This window comes from Tuber melanosporum, assembly GCF_000151645.1.
Source record: "Tuber melanosporum whole genome shotgun sequence assembly, scaffold_1, strain Mel28".
NCBI lineage: Eukaryota > Fungi > Ascomycota > Pezizomycetes > Pezizales > Tuberaceae > Tuber > Tuber melanosporum.
Window position 1 is genome coordinate 1,687,345 of NW_003298755.1, and position 15,714 is coordinate 1,703,058.

The window sequence follows — 15,714 nt, forward strand, 5'->3', positions numbered from 1 at the left end:
ATGCCACTACAGGATTAAAAACTCTTCATATCGTAGACATGTGAGTGGCTAGCTGACATGTACGAGTAGATACCGTACTAACTATGGAACTCTCTATCTATATACACTTAGATGTACAAGCATCTACAACCTTTCAACATTTATCTAGTTCTACTCTATACTACATCCTTCTAAATAAGAGACCACATAGCTTCCCCAATAGACCTCTTCAGAGGTTGACTACCAATAGGTAGTACACACAGTGAGCCCTCCTAGAAGCAGGTCTTATTGTGACCTCAAACTCATGTCTGAGAGTCCTTAATAATTCTCTAATACTATTACACTTTCGGGGCAATGGACTTCCGTTACCTTTCCTATAGTCCTCCAGCAACCTCACATACTACTTGTAACTTCAAAGTAGTATAAATCTATCAGTTATGGTCCACCTTGCATGAAGCCACCTGGAGGCCATTCTCCTGTCTCTCTTACATTTTCTCATATATCCTGCAGACAGTATCAAGTCGACTGTTCAGTATGAGTGGATACGGTATTACAGTAGTGGCTCCACTATTAGCCTTATACTAGACCTCTAGCAACTCTCCAGGCCGTAGCCTAAGATACTGGGGACTTATACTCAGGCCAGAGTATGGTAATAGCCACCATACCTCTAAGTTACAGCTTGCTTGAAGCTCAACTGGTTGTGTGGGAGTGATTTGTACAACCTGAAATTCGAACACCTTCTCTAGTTTTCTTTGACAAACTCTAGTAACTTCTCCTTGAAGTCCTGCATAACAAGTTACTTTCAAGGTAGTGTAACTTGGCACTATATCTGGGTAACCTGTGGTTCAAGACAGAGCAACTCTAGTTCAAAGGTAGTATAACAGCACTCTGAGTTACTCTTCAGAGTAGGATAACACTACTCGAACTCACCTTTGAGAAATTCAAAGTAACTCACAAATTGACTACTTGGGTTACCCTATCTAGTAGTGTAACCACTGCTTCTTATTAGTCTAATATGTACTGAGCAGTTGCACTAAGGAGTGATATTTCATCTCAGCAAAGTTTTCTATTTAATAGCAGATAGGCTGTGCTCTGATATACTCTAGTGATATTTACCATCACAACTACATGTTGCATCAAACCTGCCAAGATGCCAAGCGAAAATGCGAAAATATTCAGACCTATTTGATTAAATCTCACTTCATCCACAGACTTTCAATATTCACAACGTGCTCAAGCATAGATTAAGAGAATGCTAGTACTTATGTACTTCATAGTATGGTATAGCATGTACAACTGAGGTATCTAATCACAAGTACCTCCACTGCGTAGACTCTGGTCTTCTACTATTGCTACAGCAGTAGTCTCTTGACACTAGTATATGGCTAGGTTTGGCTAACTGTAATAGCATCTATGGAGTCTTAATATAGTTTCTAAGCCAACTACCCGTGGAGTCACCTAAGCTATGTGATTTTAGATCGAAGTTCTGAGGTTTTAGCGTTTAGTTTGTTTGGTAGTTTTTCTTTCATTTATCCTGAAGAGTGTCATTTGTCAAGTTTGAGGATGTCCTTGATTTTAATTGCTTGTGTGTAGTGTTCTGGTTTTGTACGCTGCAGGTTGCTAGTCAGGGAGTTGTTTCTACCCACATACTTTAGTTTGCAGGTTCTTCTTGCTGCTAGAGCCCGGACAGGAGTAGCAGTTTAGGTGTACATATCTCTACTGATATGACTATATATCTTAAACATAAATCTAACTAGATATAAAATTAAAAATTAAAAATTAAAACAAAAAAAAACTTACCATTACTACTTTGCATTCTCAAGTACTCAACTCCCATAGACTGTCTAGCTAACCTCTACAGGTTTAACCCAAGATCTTAATATCTGCGAGATGGAAGTTATTTTACTACTGGATCTTCTATGCAAGCCCAAGAGTAACAACCCTTTACATGTTAGAAGTACCTAGATCCGATTCCAAGGAACTATCCCAAGTAGGGTAAACCCACTAGGAATCAGCATCTTTCATCTCCAACACCCCTCTGAGGCCCCCTTTTGGGGCCCACATGGCCTTATACATATTAATCTGAGTCGCATCTTGTGACTATAATGGCACAGAATTAAAGTTGTCAGAATAATACCTTATACGTAGCTGCCATTTGTCTGACTAGAACTTCTTTGCAGCATATATGAGAGGGGACATTGGGCTAGGTCCAAGAAGTGGAACAGAGTAAACCTGTCAACCACTCAGAGAGTTACTAGGTTTCCAAGATAGAACATCTTTCGTATAGGATGTAAGTAACGGGACGTGTTTGCACAAAAATATGATTTTAAATTTTAGAGGCTCTCTATGAAAAGTCAACATATTCTCAACTACACTACCATAATTTGAAGTGTTTAGAACTCTGAGGGAGAATAATAAAAAAGCCATTAAGCCTCTTGTAGTATTACAACTAGGTCCCACAATATGTCATAGTGGTGGGTATTATTTCCAATACCAAACAACAATAAATGCCCTGTTGCTGAAAAAAGCCAGGAGTTATTGACTGATGGATTATTTGCCAATCCAGTAGAATAGCCTTCTGTGAATTAGTTGGAATTCATCCAAGGATATTAGTCACTTGGATTAGGAACTATAGTGGTTTAAAGATGGTAACCAAAGAAGATTACATCTACAAGTGCTACTGCAGATATGACCCGCAGATGAGGCTCATTCTTTCCCCAATAAGGGAGACAATTGGGGCCAATACAGTTCAACTTAAAAACTACTCCATAGGTCTAATAACTTAGATGATCCAATAATTACTATTGGAAACAGCACGGTATCCAATTAGCAAACTAGTAATTACCAAAGTGTGTGTGATGATTTTCAGGGTCTTCTAGTATTCGCACATTAGGAGAATATCTGACATTGCAAGTTATAGCTAAAAAGCTACATGATTTGCATAAGAGATAAATGTAGTCCATGAACACTGTGATGCAGAATATAAATATTGAAGTGCCTACTATGCTTTAGATATCATCAAGCAACAGAGCAGTGACCTTAACTATATAGTATTGTCTTTACAATTCAATTTTACTTTACCTTACTCTATATAGTTATAAACGAAATGAGTAGCCCTTTGAGACTTCCCAGATAAATCTTGGTCTCTGAAATGAATCTCAATTAGCGTAGACAATTCTAAGTCCATACACATCATCACCACTTAACACCATATCACGGAACTGTCGGTAGTGTGCTATCATGTTAGAGCAGCTCCTTTACCAACTATTAAACTCTCTATCCATATATGCTTAGCCTTCTCCAACCATCTACAGCCCCAAAAGCTCTATCAGGTTCTAATATACTCTATATCATTCCAGATAAAGGCTATGTAGCTCTCCCGATAGACTCCTTCCGAATTTGACTACCAATATGCACTACCTCCTGTCAACCCTCATAGTAGTAGGTCTCATCATAACCTTAAACTTGTGTCTTAGAGATTTTCACAGTTCTCTATTACTATTACACTTTCAGGGCAACTAACTTCAGTCACCTCACCTACAGGCTTACTTTAGCCTCACTTATTACTTCTGAATTGTAAGTGGTATTACTCCATCAGTTTTGGTCCGTTTTGTACAAAGCTATATGGAGAACAATTTCAGGGTTCTCCCCTTCATGACCATGTATTCTGCGAAACCCCTCTGGTTGGCCCGATGCCGTTAACGTATACAGTTTTACTGGAGTGTCCCCAATTGTACACTTTTACTAAACTTACACCAACTCTTCAAGCTATAGCCCATCATACTAGGGACAGATAACAGGAGTCGGAGGGGGGTGTTAGCCACTATACCTCTAAGTTACAGTATGTTTGGAGCTTAGCTGGTTGTGCAGGAGTGATCTGCACAACCTGAGATCCTAATATTCTCTGTAGTTTTATATGACAAACAATCTATTAACTTCCCCTAAAGTCCTACATAACAGGTTACTTGTAGGGTTGGGCAACTTGGCTTTATAGCCAGATAACCAGTAGTCTAATGCAGTGTAACTCTAGTCTGAAGGTAGGATAACTCTACCTGGACTCACTGTTGTACAATTCACAAACTTCCAAATTGACTACTTCAGTTACCCTACTCAATTTGGTAACTACCATCCCATACTAGTATCTAAGTACTTCTAGTATAGTATAGTCTGTCCAAATTAGGTAACCAATCAATAGTACCTTCACTCAGTAGACCCATGACTACTAACATTCCTATCACCATACTTTCCTGACACCAGTATGAGTATAGGTTTGGCTAACCGTAATAGTGCTCCATGGAGTCATATTACTCCTCTCTAGTATAAACCTTGAGCTTCAATAGTATTATCTTGACCTTTATCTTATAGATTTAAAGAATTCTAATAATTAGGTCAAAAATATTATTGAAAAGGTCATTTCTTATAACTGGTAATGTCTTACTTAAAATATCCTTAATTCTCTAGTAAGATCAATAGTAGATAGACTAGATATAATTTTTAAAGTAGATAGATAATATATCAAATATTCAGTTTCACCATGTATTTATATAGTTTTAAATTTCATTACTATTATAGCAGTAGATTTGATAAGGAAAGCAGGTTTGTCAGAATACCAATTTTTCATATTTATTAGTACATAGTTGATGTTGATAATTAACAATATCAGACTCAACTTCCGCCTACTTCAACAGGCAACATTGTCTTGCACGAATGGCATTCTCTGTTATTAACTAACTCTATGGTCCCAACAAGAGACCAACAACCTACCTTTACCCCTTGTTTGAATTCTCCTCGATTCCTCCAATATTATTGTATGGAGTGGATCTTTTCTCCCCTTCCACCCATGCATCTAACAAGCTATGTGTCTTTTATTAGTTGGTCCTGTAATGGGTAACGGATTGTTTTTCTTCGCACTCTCTTGTAGTCTTCTTCCTCACCTGCAAGGCAGTCCTCCTTTCCCCTGAACATCTTAATCCCCCACTGGCAGTACAGTATTACATATTCACATTCTTCTCCTGGTAGTATACCCTGCCCCCATCTTGCTTAACCTATAGTACACTTCTATAATAAACTTTTATCTACCAACTATTGCTATTCAATTGTCTCTTGGTATCAGTATAAATATAGTAGGTCTGATTTTCTATTACTACTCTCAATCTTGTAGGATTGTTGCATATTTGTAGTATTTCTAATATTTAACCATGTACAAGATCATTCAACAGTTGAAGTGATACTTACATTCCAACCTACCAGATAGCCTCCTACTCTCCTAGCTGCAACAATTGCCCAGCATTTAATGAAATTATGATCTTTGACCACCCCTCACTGTATCCTACTGTTTGCTCTTAATTCTTAGCCAAATCCCCGTCATTTGAACTGGTGTTGATGAAGTTGTAGTAGTTTAAAGGTTAAAGGATGATTGTAGTCAAACACTCAATTTAAACACCGTCGCATTTGGTGAGGCTGGTGGGATTATCCCCTCCAACGGCCAATTTACCAAATGATAGGATAGTCAACGGCTTGCAGCATCACCATAATAATATCTCTCATGAATCGTTCTTATTCGCACCCTCCCCACCACATATCTCCACAAAACATTATAGAATAAGACCCATGGAAGCAAAGCACAAGATCCAAGGTTCCACTTGAGCCTATCACCCGATATCGCACCAGTACTGCGCAGTAGCTCTGATTGGAGCAGCTGGTTACTGCTGTACTGTACTGTATAGATACTGTACCATTTTCCAAGTTCCCCACCAAACAGTACTAACGAGAAACATGTTAGAACTCAAAGATGGACCCACAATCACACCACTCTCCCAGAACATAATCTATGTTATCATTTTTTGCCACGATGATAATAAAGAAACAAAATACACATCTAAAAGCCCATGACCGGCCGTGCCTCCAATCACTTTTCTGATTTCTGATAGCATAGACAAATGTCCAAATAGAAAATTGTCTATATAACTATCCACCGCCAACAGGTTTTCCGTTTGACACAAATGAAAAAACACATCGAGCACAAGCCCTACTCTTTACCAGAAAAAAGCGAGAACAGCAGGGCCAAGTGAATAACCGAAAGCAAACAAGCAATAGTAATGATAAAGGGGGAAAAAAAAGATCCCACCTTAAGATATGCCGTATCGTACCCAGATACTTGTTTCCGAGAAAACTCGAAGAACAGGATGACAGCACACAAACGCAACGACAGAGAAAACAACCCCTCAAACCTAAAAGGGCCTTGACAAAAGAGTATAATAAGGAACAAGAGAAGAGAAACTAAAGAAGGGAGAGCCTTGTTTTTGAATTCCTTTTTTTCCTTTTTTTCCTTCTGATGGATTGATCGACCGAGCACGCATTTAAAGACGCTCGATCAAGCGGTCGATGCCCCCATTACGGGATGAGAGTAGACGGCGAATTCTAAAGGCCTCTTCGCGATCCGGTGGAAGATCCCACATCACCTCAACGGCGAGAGGGTTCCCATCGGCATCCGAATCAGATTCCCACAAGTCGCACGCCGCTTGAAATCCCAAGCCATTAGCGACCAACTCCCAGTGAGTAGGGTCAGGACTGTTATCATCCAAGCCAATTAGTCCAACAGTATCATAAAATGACATTTGCGGGAGAATAGACCTTAAACTGCGCTCTCTGTCCCCTAACCCATCAATCCCCAACCAGCGCCTGGCGGAAGGGCCCGTAAGGTAGGAGAATTCATCACGCCTTCCACCCTCCGTTTCATCGATAGAGGATTCGTCACGGGAAAAGTACTGGGATCGGCGTTGAGAACCTTCCTCAGCGCCAGCGCGGCGCGGAGCCGTGCTGCTGCTACTGCTGCCCTCGGAGGAGGAGGAGGCAGCAGTGGGAAGGGGAAAAGGGGTGCGAATTCGGCGTAGCTCCTCTTCCTGCTGCCTCTCCGGGAATGTTGGGGGGAAGCGCGGGGTGTAAGTATCGGAGGCAGAGGAAGGCAACCGATAGTTTTCACTTCTGAATACCGGCAGAGGCGAGCGAACTCTTCTTATACCCCCTCTGCCTGAGGTTGCACTAGATGGTGCTCTAGCCTCCGCATCGGCCAGTGTCAAGCGCAATCCAGCGCGCTCTGGGTCAGGCACGGGGCCCGGGAGCGCATTCAATTCGCTCCAAGGGTAAGGGCGCTCACGTCTACCCTCTGCGATGCTAGAAAGGGTGTTCGTCTCTCGCGCCAAATCGTCCCGCAATAGATTCATCAGGGTTTGGGAAGACCTGATTCGACGACCGGGCGCCGAACGGCGAGGCACGGCCGCACGGCGAGGATCAAGTACGGCATCGATATCTCTTTTCTCAACAGGTTCTTTCCACACTGGCATGCCCATAACTATTAATATATTTTGTCTTCGTGTTTCGGTGGGGGGATGGAATGTTTCTTCCTGTTTCTTCTCGGGTTTTGTGGTGTTGGTTGAGGCGGGAAGGTACGATAGGCAGGCAGGGGTCTCGGAAAGGGAAGGAAGCGGTCAAGACGAGAGACAAAAGCGATGTAGGGTAAATGATCGTTTTGCTGGGCGCAAGCGTTGCGCCGGAAGCACGAGCGGAAGCGATCTCGGAAGCAAAGAAAAAGGAGGAAAGAGGTAAAGGCGAGTGAGTGAGAGAGGAAGAATTCGGAAGAGAGGCGCCAGAGAGGTGGATGGGTCGATGGGTCGATAGATTTTGGCGGAATGGGATGGGGAAAGGTCCTGGGATTAAATTTACTGAAGTTTTGGTTGAGAGGAGAGAAGGCAGCGGCACTTGGAGCGCTTTCTACCCTTTCAGTAGGTGATGTGATGCTGATCAACTCGACTTACAGTACCGGTACCCCCGGTATTGACCAGACAAGGCGCCGATCCGATACCAAAAAGCGAGCCAACCGAACCCGTAGTTGTACGAAGGATTCGAAAGAAGGCCTAAGATTAGATAAATAGTTAGGGTGGAAGCGCGCTCGTACAGTACTCGTACAGTGCCATTCAGGGTGTTTCTCCTTCGAATAAGGTGATACCAGTACCGGTATGGTGTGCTTTGTGTAGGTAGTAGATATTGTGGCCTGTAAGCTACAGCAGCGCGGGTACGATATCATGGAACAACAGCATGCAAGCACACGGCACTTACAGGGTAGACTATGATATCGTATACTCGAGTATGATACTGTAATACTAAAGTCACTCCATCCCCGCGAATGAGACCCTAACCCGCTTTCCGTGCATCTTCCTGCTCAAGCCCGCGATCACGAAATATACACAAGTACCGGTACGGTACTACCGTACACCCACAACAACCCACACGCTGGTTGAGAGGGGCCAGACAGGCGGTTGAGAATCTCTGCCTCTCCCCGATAAGACCCGACCATTTCAAAGTTATCATAAAGGACCTGGAAGGGCCAGCATACTTGTCATTGTGCAAGTATCGCGCAAATACTCTAGGACCCATCCAAGATGGGGGGGCTACCACAAAGATCCAATGCTGCACAACACCGCAAACTAGAATACTCCCTGCCTTTGACGGCTTGGAGTACCGGTACCGGTACGAGAGCGTCATCCCCGGTGCTATACCGTCAGAGCGAACCCCATCCAAATAAGGCCAAGACCTGGGGTGGTGTTACACGGTCCATTGATCGAGCTGCACGTTTAAAGCTACGGCAGCTATGGTACCGTGCTGTGCAAACAGATTGTTCGTTGCCAAAATTAACCGCGCACTCATGAATATGTCCCCCAGTACGCCCAGTAGTCCCGTCCGTCCAAGACGGGGTGAGGACACAACCAGATGCTCAGGATGCTCAGGATGCGTGGGACACAGGCAACTGAACATTTGCATTAGGATGCACCACTGATGCATCTGATGCAGGGTTTTTTTTTGCTGATGCAGGTTAAATCATCATGAAAGCAGAATCACCTAAAATGATTAGTCCATCCTTGATAACCCTGTGACCTAGCATTACAGGATGTAACACTACCGGTACTATAATATTATTATACATGCTTTAGACGAGATAATACATCGCACCATTTGTCGAGTAGGGAAGCCTAACCCCACCACGACCCCACCACCAATCCATAGTTCAAGCCCTCTCCCTGCCATACAAGTCTAACCAAACCAAACAACTCCTACAATGGATCAAGCTATCGGAGAGCTAGTCGAGCATACCAGCCGTAAGCACCATACCATATTTTCAGTCAATTTCATATTCACCAAGTTATAATACCTGCCCAGTACGAAACTAACCCACGACACTATAGAAACACTCTCCACCCTCCCCCCCAAAACCCGCTTCCTAATCAGCGTCTCCGGAATCCCCGGCAGCGGGAAGACCACGCTCGCAAAAAAGGTCGCGGAGCGCCTAAACGCTGTATCGAAAATTGGAGACGTAGCAGCTATGATTCCAATGGTCCCCCCCCCTTCACTCCACCCGCCCTTTGGAACCCCGATTAAGTTCACAGACTTATAATAATGATGATGAATGGTGGTGTAGGATGGCTACCATTTAACACGCGCTGCCCTCTCCGCAATGCCCAACCCTATCGAAGCACATGCCCGCCGCGGCGCACCCTTCACTTTCGATCCTGTATCTTTAAAACGACTAATCGAGCAGGTGAAAGCACCACTAGGGGAGGCAGAAAAGATAATATACGCGCCGTCCTTCGATCACGCTGTTAAAGACCCGGTAGAAGATGACATTAAGATACTGAGTTCACAGCGGGTGCTTATCTTTGAAGGTCACTCACTCTCCCTTCCTCCCTCCCTTGGGCGTGGCCTAATACATATGGAGAGGGTCAGGGAATTACTTAAGCATGGGCACGGAGGTCTGGGGTGATATCGCGAGGCTTTTTGACGAATTGTGGTTTGTGAAGGTGGACCGGGGAGTTGCGAGGGAGAGGTTGATTGCTAGACACTTGAAGGCGGGGTTGGCGGATACGCGGGAGGCGGCGGCGAAGCGGGCCGATGAGAATGATTTGCCGAATGGGGATTATCTCATTAAGAACGGACTTAAGCCTCATCGGGTTATTCGGAGTGTTGAAGATCAGGAGTATGCTAGGGGTAAGTAGATAGATGGATAGAGATTACCGTCCTCACGCCAGCGGTATATACCAAGGGGGGAGTATAAAACTTGATACAATTATTTGTTTTCTATTTTTCAGAACGAATGGACAGAAAAGCTATATTACCAGGTATACTTACTCACTCACTGCCTCACCCGCAAGCAAGTTCCGAACAGGTCTCTCGGATTACCAGCCGATACTGCGTACTTTTCGCTGAAAGTTGCGATGTCTACTGGAGCTTTCATGATCCCGCTCTCGCTGTAGTAGTCCATGAGGGCCTTTGCCTCTCTCTTGCTCAGACTGTCCACCTGGATGATCTGAGCACCCTCGATTGAGGGCCCAATTCTTGGGTCGAGTTTCTCGTATGGGTCGACTCCCCGACCTTCGAGCGCTGCATCAAGGGCTAGCGTTCGAGAGCATTTCGATGATGTTGCAGCGAGGGTGATTCCCGTGCGGAAGCTGCGCTTGCCGGATAGGTATGCGAGGAATGTATTTGGAAGGGCGAGATCGTGGGGGTGGATCGCGTTGAAAGCAGGATCTCGGTACTTGCTCGGGATGGAGATCTGATTGAGGTTGTCCAGCGTAAACAGCACTGGGGGACTAGTAGGTTCGAATTAATTTGTTAGCATAATATATACCCAGTTCAATGCATGTTGGGGCTCATGTTGGAGCGAAAATATTCCTAAGGAAGGCAACGAAAATATCCACAGTTTCTACGCTCTTAGATAATAAAAGTTCTTTACGTCCGACTGTTCTTCATCACTAGAAGTGGTGAGGGGAGGATCGAAGTATTGATAATTACCTTCCCGGTAAACCCAATTCTCCAAGCAGAACATTGAATGCATCCCAAGCAAGCAATGGATCCAGAACTGCGGTCTCCAAGACCCTTTTCATTGCATCGCCTTTCTGGGCTTCATCCATTCGTCCCAGACGATAGTTTTGGGAAAGTTTCATCTGGGGAGCAACGCTGAGTCAGTGACTATTCGCCTCGAGTGGCAGGAAAACGGGAATCCAACCTGTTTGAAGGCGCTCTGATTGGCCTTCAATACCCTATTCAAAAGATCCGTAGTGTACGCTTTCTGCAACCACAGATGCGAATTACCCTCAAGCTCGTACTCGGTGTGTCCAACAACCAAATCATGAGCTACCCCGCCGTCAGCACAACCCCACCTCCACCTCTCCCGCGCAAAAGGAAGGATCTGGGAGCCAACCGTTAGGGATAGCGATAACAACCCATTCCATCTGCAGCGCCCAAGTCATCGCCTGTAGCAGGAGTATGCTCCTCCCACACCCATAATACCCATGCAAGATCGCCCTCTCATTCGCCTTCCCATCCTCTCCCACGACCTCCCGCTTCATGACCCTCTCCAACATCCTCCCAATTTCCACGGTCTCCCTCCGGAAAAGTGTGCAAGGGCGATGGAAAAATGGCCAATGCTGCTTCGTCTGGAAGGCCCCCAGCGCCCTCAGCCGATCTACAATCATGTCCCCCTCCCCACCCGGCAGCGCAAACATCGCTCCGGCGGCCTCCTCGTTCCCAACCAAGTCCGCTGTCATGGGTGGCAGTGCCACTGGGATGGCATTGGTATTCGATAGGACGATGCGCCTCCGCAGTTCCTTGCGCTGGCCGACTTCGTAGGCGGGTTTCTGCACTGCAATGGGCGCCTTCTTTATGCGGAGTTTGCTGGACTGCGTGCGTTGCTTTCCCGGGTTCATTTTGGACGAGGGTGGGGGCCCCTTTGGTTTTAATGGCTTTGCGGAAAGTGATAGGGTTGTGGTGAAGTTGTGGGTGCATGGTCGGAGTTTAAGTGGGTGGGTGATGTATGGCGTTCGCAGGCATCGCCAGAGGGTCGGAGGGACCATTTTTGTGGCCAATTGGAGAGTGGTGAAGTGGTGGTGTGGAAAATGTTTCTAAGAATTTGATGTTTGGGGTTGTAGGCTGGGTAAGGCCAATGGAGCCAGTGGTGGGATGCCACTCATGTGGCTTGGCCTTGGTGTCGTAAGTATACGGGAGAAGTACGAGTACTGTACTCGCACTCCGAGTTTACCTACCGTACTCGTACATTATCGTCTGGTAACATATCTGTGTTCAAGACCTGTGCGCGACCCCTCTTTCCTTTCTCTCCTCAAAAACCAATTCTTCATTGTAGCCACCAAACAACGAACCCCAAAATGATCGATCTCGGCCTCAAGAGGATTGCAAGACTGGTACGGGATCATGGAAAGTTCTCCTGGAGAGCGATTCATGTGAGAAATTTTTACCCTTCCATCCATCCGTTCTTTCGTTTGTCCAGCCCAGCACTGTTTGTCTAATTGAGAATCACCAAGGTCGCGGGAACAAACGGGAAAGTACGTCAACTGCGTGATCGTCCATGTCCACACCTGAACAGAAGGACTAACGTTGGTGAAAACAAAAAAAAAACCCCACCGCTACAAATAGGGATCCGTATGTGCCTACATCTCCTCCTGCCTCGAGTCTTCGGGCATTCCAAGTGCACGATTCACCTCGCCGCATCTAGTCGACCGCCGGGACTGCATAACCGTCAACGGCGCCCTGGTCAACGAGGAACTCTTCTTGGCGGCCGAAGCCGCGGTCAAGCAGAAGAACGCGCAAGAGAAAATTGGCGCGTCCGAGTTCGAGATCCTGACGGCGACCGCGTTCGAGATATTCTCGCGGGAGAGAGTTGACCTCGCCGTTATCGAGGTGGGCATCGGTGGCCGATTAGATGCAACGAATGTGATCAAGTCGCCCATCGCGGCCGTCATCACGAAGATCGGATTGGATCATCAAGCCTTCTTGGGATCCTCGCTTGAGGAGATTGCCGGGGAGAAGGGCGGGGTGATTAAAGCCGGGAGTAGGTGTATAGTGGATGGGACAAATGAGGAGAGAGTGCTTTCGGTGCTTGGGAAGATGGCAGAGGAAGCGGGGGTGGAGAGCTTTCATGCTGTTCGTCCGGAAATGGTTGGTGAAAAGGGAGGAGTTGACGGGAGAATCTGCGAAATCACGACAGAGGCATTTGGAAGACAGAGGTTTGAGGGGTTCCTCAAGGGGAATTACCAGCCGGCGAATCTGTCCTGCGCTGTTCATGTGCTTTCTTACCTTTCCATGGAGTACCCATCAATCACTGCGTCAACGGTTCTTGCCGGCGTGAGGAATACAAGCTGGCCTGGGAGGATGGACACGATAGACCTATCATGTCTGTTCCCCGGGCAGGAAAGACGGGTTCTCCTCGACGGGGCACATAATATCCAGGCGGCGCTTGCCTTGTCAGACTACGTTACTAAAGAGCTACGGACTGGGGGCAGGTTTGTGTCCTGGAACATCGCTGCATCGAAAGGGAAGGATGTCAAGGAGATGTTGGGGATTTTGCTGCGGCCTGGAGATAAAGTTGTGGCCGTCGAGTTTGGACCCGTGGATGGAATGCCATGGGTGACGGCGACGAGCACGGGGGACATCATTGGCGCGGTGAGGGAGGCATTCGGAGAGGAGATTGAAGCTGTTGATGGAGGGAAGGATGTGCTTGGGGGAGTGAAGGCGGCATTGGAGCTTGCTGGCGATGAGGGGCGTACGGTTGTTGCAGGGAGCTTGTAAGTATCTTGGAAAGGTCGGGAGCTGGGTACTGATCATGGGGAATAGGTATCTTGCGGGAGATTTGATACGGCTGCTGAGGAGTATTGGGGGGGAAGGTGAATGATAGCAAAATCGTGGTGGATTTAGGTTCTCTTTGGGGCTCGTTTCGTGCTTGGACGGTCATAAATATTAATGAAATCAGTTTTCTCTGTAAGTTTGCTGTGCGATTTGCACCAAAGTGGAGTGATCAATTTGAAGAGCATCGATCATGTCCTTGCCTACTTCCTTTGTCAACTCGATATCTGGGCCAAGACCCAAAATGATAGTCTAGAAAACACCCGGGTTAAGTCTTCGCCCGAACACCGGTACCGTATTAACTCGAATAGAAGAACGACGCGCTAGTACCGTATGTTAATTTACTGCAAAAATCTTAAATCCACCATCGGGGATCGGGCTCAGCAATTGTACAATTAGATAAGGGAAATTAAGCCAAGAGATCGAGTGAACACTGGTGACGCCAAGACAGAAAAAGCTGAACAGATAGTATTAAACAAAACAAAACCCGTGCCCCGGAAGGTACGTCGAAGATGAGAGACTCTTTGAAATACCTCCAATAAGAAATGTGGTAATAGAGTATGCCAAAAATCTCGTTTGATATTAAGTCAGAAAAGAAAGCTGTGAAACAAGTTAGAAGAAAGAAGTGAAAGTTATAGAAAATAATAGAGAGAGAAATTTGAGGAAGGGGAAAGGAACAAGGTAAGAAGAGTACTAAAAAGCACTAGAAAGTAAGAGAAAAAGTGTAACGTGTGCGCAAGGTACTAGTCAGGTTTCAGGTTAAGGGACAATAGTTGTCAGGTAGCCTGCTCTACCAGAGAGGAGTCGAGAGCTGTAAACTAAAGGAGTCTTTGCAGCTGGAGTGGGAAAACAAAGAGTAACTATGAAACTAAGTATATTGAAATACTGTCTGTCGAAGTCTGCCTCTTTTCTCCTGGAATCAGGAAGTCATTAAATACACAAATCTGTTCATGTCTAGCATGCACGAACTTATCAAAGGTATCAAGCGATACACTTTGGTAAAACTACTTAAGTATCAAAACAATACTTGAAACAAAACATAAAACAAGCAAAGTATCAAAGCGATACATAAAACAAATGGAGTATCAAAGTGATACTTAAAACCAAACTTACAACAAAACCTTAATCAGGTACCTGTACCGGCTGCATTCTCCAAAACGAAATAAATCTTTAAAATCAATGAAATCTAATAATTTGGAAAATTAGAGTCTTCAGAAGGCATGAAACACTTATTTTCTACTAACCTCCAATCATTGGCAGTACTACACCATGGATGCATCATATTACAAAGAAAATAATGAGATTCAAAGAAATGTACATTGCAGTAGTCATGAATACAAGACTCATGATCTACCCTTACCTTTATTTTATTGCAATTGGAACAGTAGTCTACACAGAGGGCAGTAAAGTAATCTGCAGGCTGGATAATATCGCAACCCAACTATAATAGGGGCTACAACTTGGGAAGATAGATCCTGAGATTGTAACCACACTGAGATGAATTCTTCTGCGAATGCGAAAAAATATAATAAATTTCAAAGTCTCAACAGTAGAGTTTGAAGAAACAAAATGGTAAAATTTAGTATGGTTAAGCCACAGCTTTACTCAATTATGTCCTGATCTCGAGAGGTAGTTGATTGCCAGAGTAGAGAAAAACTCACAAATACATATGTAGATTTCATATACTGCCAGTTGCTCCCCATCACTACTCTGCATTTATGAGCACCCAACCTTCTCAAGCTGTGTAGCAAACCTCTACGGATTGGACCAAAGACCCTCCTTAGTAAACTAGACTACTCTGCAGTTTGCTAACATCTAACTGACAGAAGTGTTTTAGCCAGTGTATTTATAATGCAACTATAGAAGTAGAAACTGCCTTTATGATGAACATGTTAGTGACGAGTTACCATGAACGAGTGGATGTAATTCCAACTATGGAGCTCATTACCCATATATAGTTAGTCTTGTACAAGCATCCGCAGCCCCTGAATATCTATCTAGTCCTACTCTATTCTATATCTGGTAAAGGCAGAATGGACGGACTAGACC

The 15,714-nt window shown here is 45.0% G+C and overlaps 4 protein-coding genes; 2 read left to right on the forward strand and 2 right to left on the reverse strand.

The window, feature by feature from the left end:
- Positions 1-5,793: 5,793 nt before the first annotated feature.
- GSTUM_00003928001 (uncharacterized protein) lies at positions 5,794-7,690 on the reverse strand. XM_002835107.2 has 2 exons: positions 6,613-7,690; positions 5,794-6,549 (listed from the first exon to the last, which is right to left on the reverse strand). Exons 1-2 carry the CDS (start codon positions 7,326-7,328, stop codon positions 6,339-6,341), a joined length of 927 nt encoding a protein of 308 aa, XP_002835153.1. The 5' UTR covers positions 7,329-7,690; the 3' UTR covers positions 5,794-6,338.
- A 1,337-nt stretch (positions 7,691-9,027) lies between these two features.
- Positions 9,028-10,143, forward strand: GSTUM_00003929001 (uncharacterized protein). XM_002835108.2 has 4 exons: positions 9,028-9,131; positions 9,219-9,367; positions 9,452-9,695; positions 9,757-10,143. The coding sequence occupies exons 1-4, from the start codon at positions 9,092-9,094 to the stop codon at positions 10,023-10,025; spliced, it is 702 nt and encodes a 233-aa protein (XP_002835154.1). The 5' UTR covers positions 9,028-9,091; the 3' UTR covers positions 10,026-10,143.
- Positions 10,144-10,162: 19 nt separating this feature from the next.
- GSTUM_00003930001 (uncharacterized protein) lies at positions 10,163-11,943 on the reverse strand (the record flags this gene model as incomplete). XM_002835109.2 has 4 exons in its annotated part: positions 11,231-11,943; positions 11,036-11,163; positions 10,822-10,973; positions 10,163-10,619 (listed from the first exon to the last, which is right to left on the reverse strand). The coding sequence occupies exons 1-4, from the start codon at positions 11,880-11,882 to the stop codon at positions 10,163-10,165; spliced, it is 1,389 nt and encodes a 462-aa protein (XP_002835155.1). The 5' UTR covers positions 11,883-11,943.
- A 127-nt stretch (positions 11,944-12,070) lies between these two features.
- Positions 12,071-13,804, forward strand: GSTUM_00003931001 (uncharacterized protein). XM_002835110.2 has 3 exons: positions 12,071-12,266; positions 12,348-12,368; positions 12,460-13,804. Exons 1-3 carry the CDS (start codon positions 12,192-12,194, stop codon positions 13,609-13,611), a joined length of 1,248 nt encoding a protein of 415 aa, XP_002835156.1. The 5' UTR covers positions 12,071-12,191; the 3' UTR covers positions 13,612-13,804.
- The last annotated feature ends 1,910 nt before the right edge of the window (positions 13,805-15,714 follow it).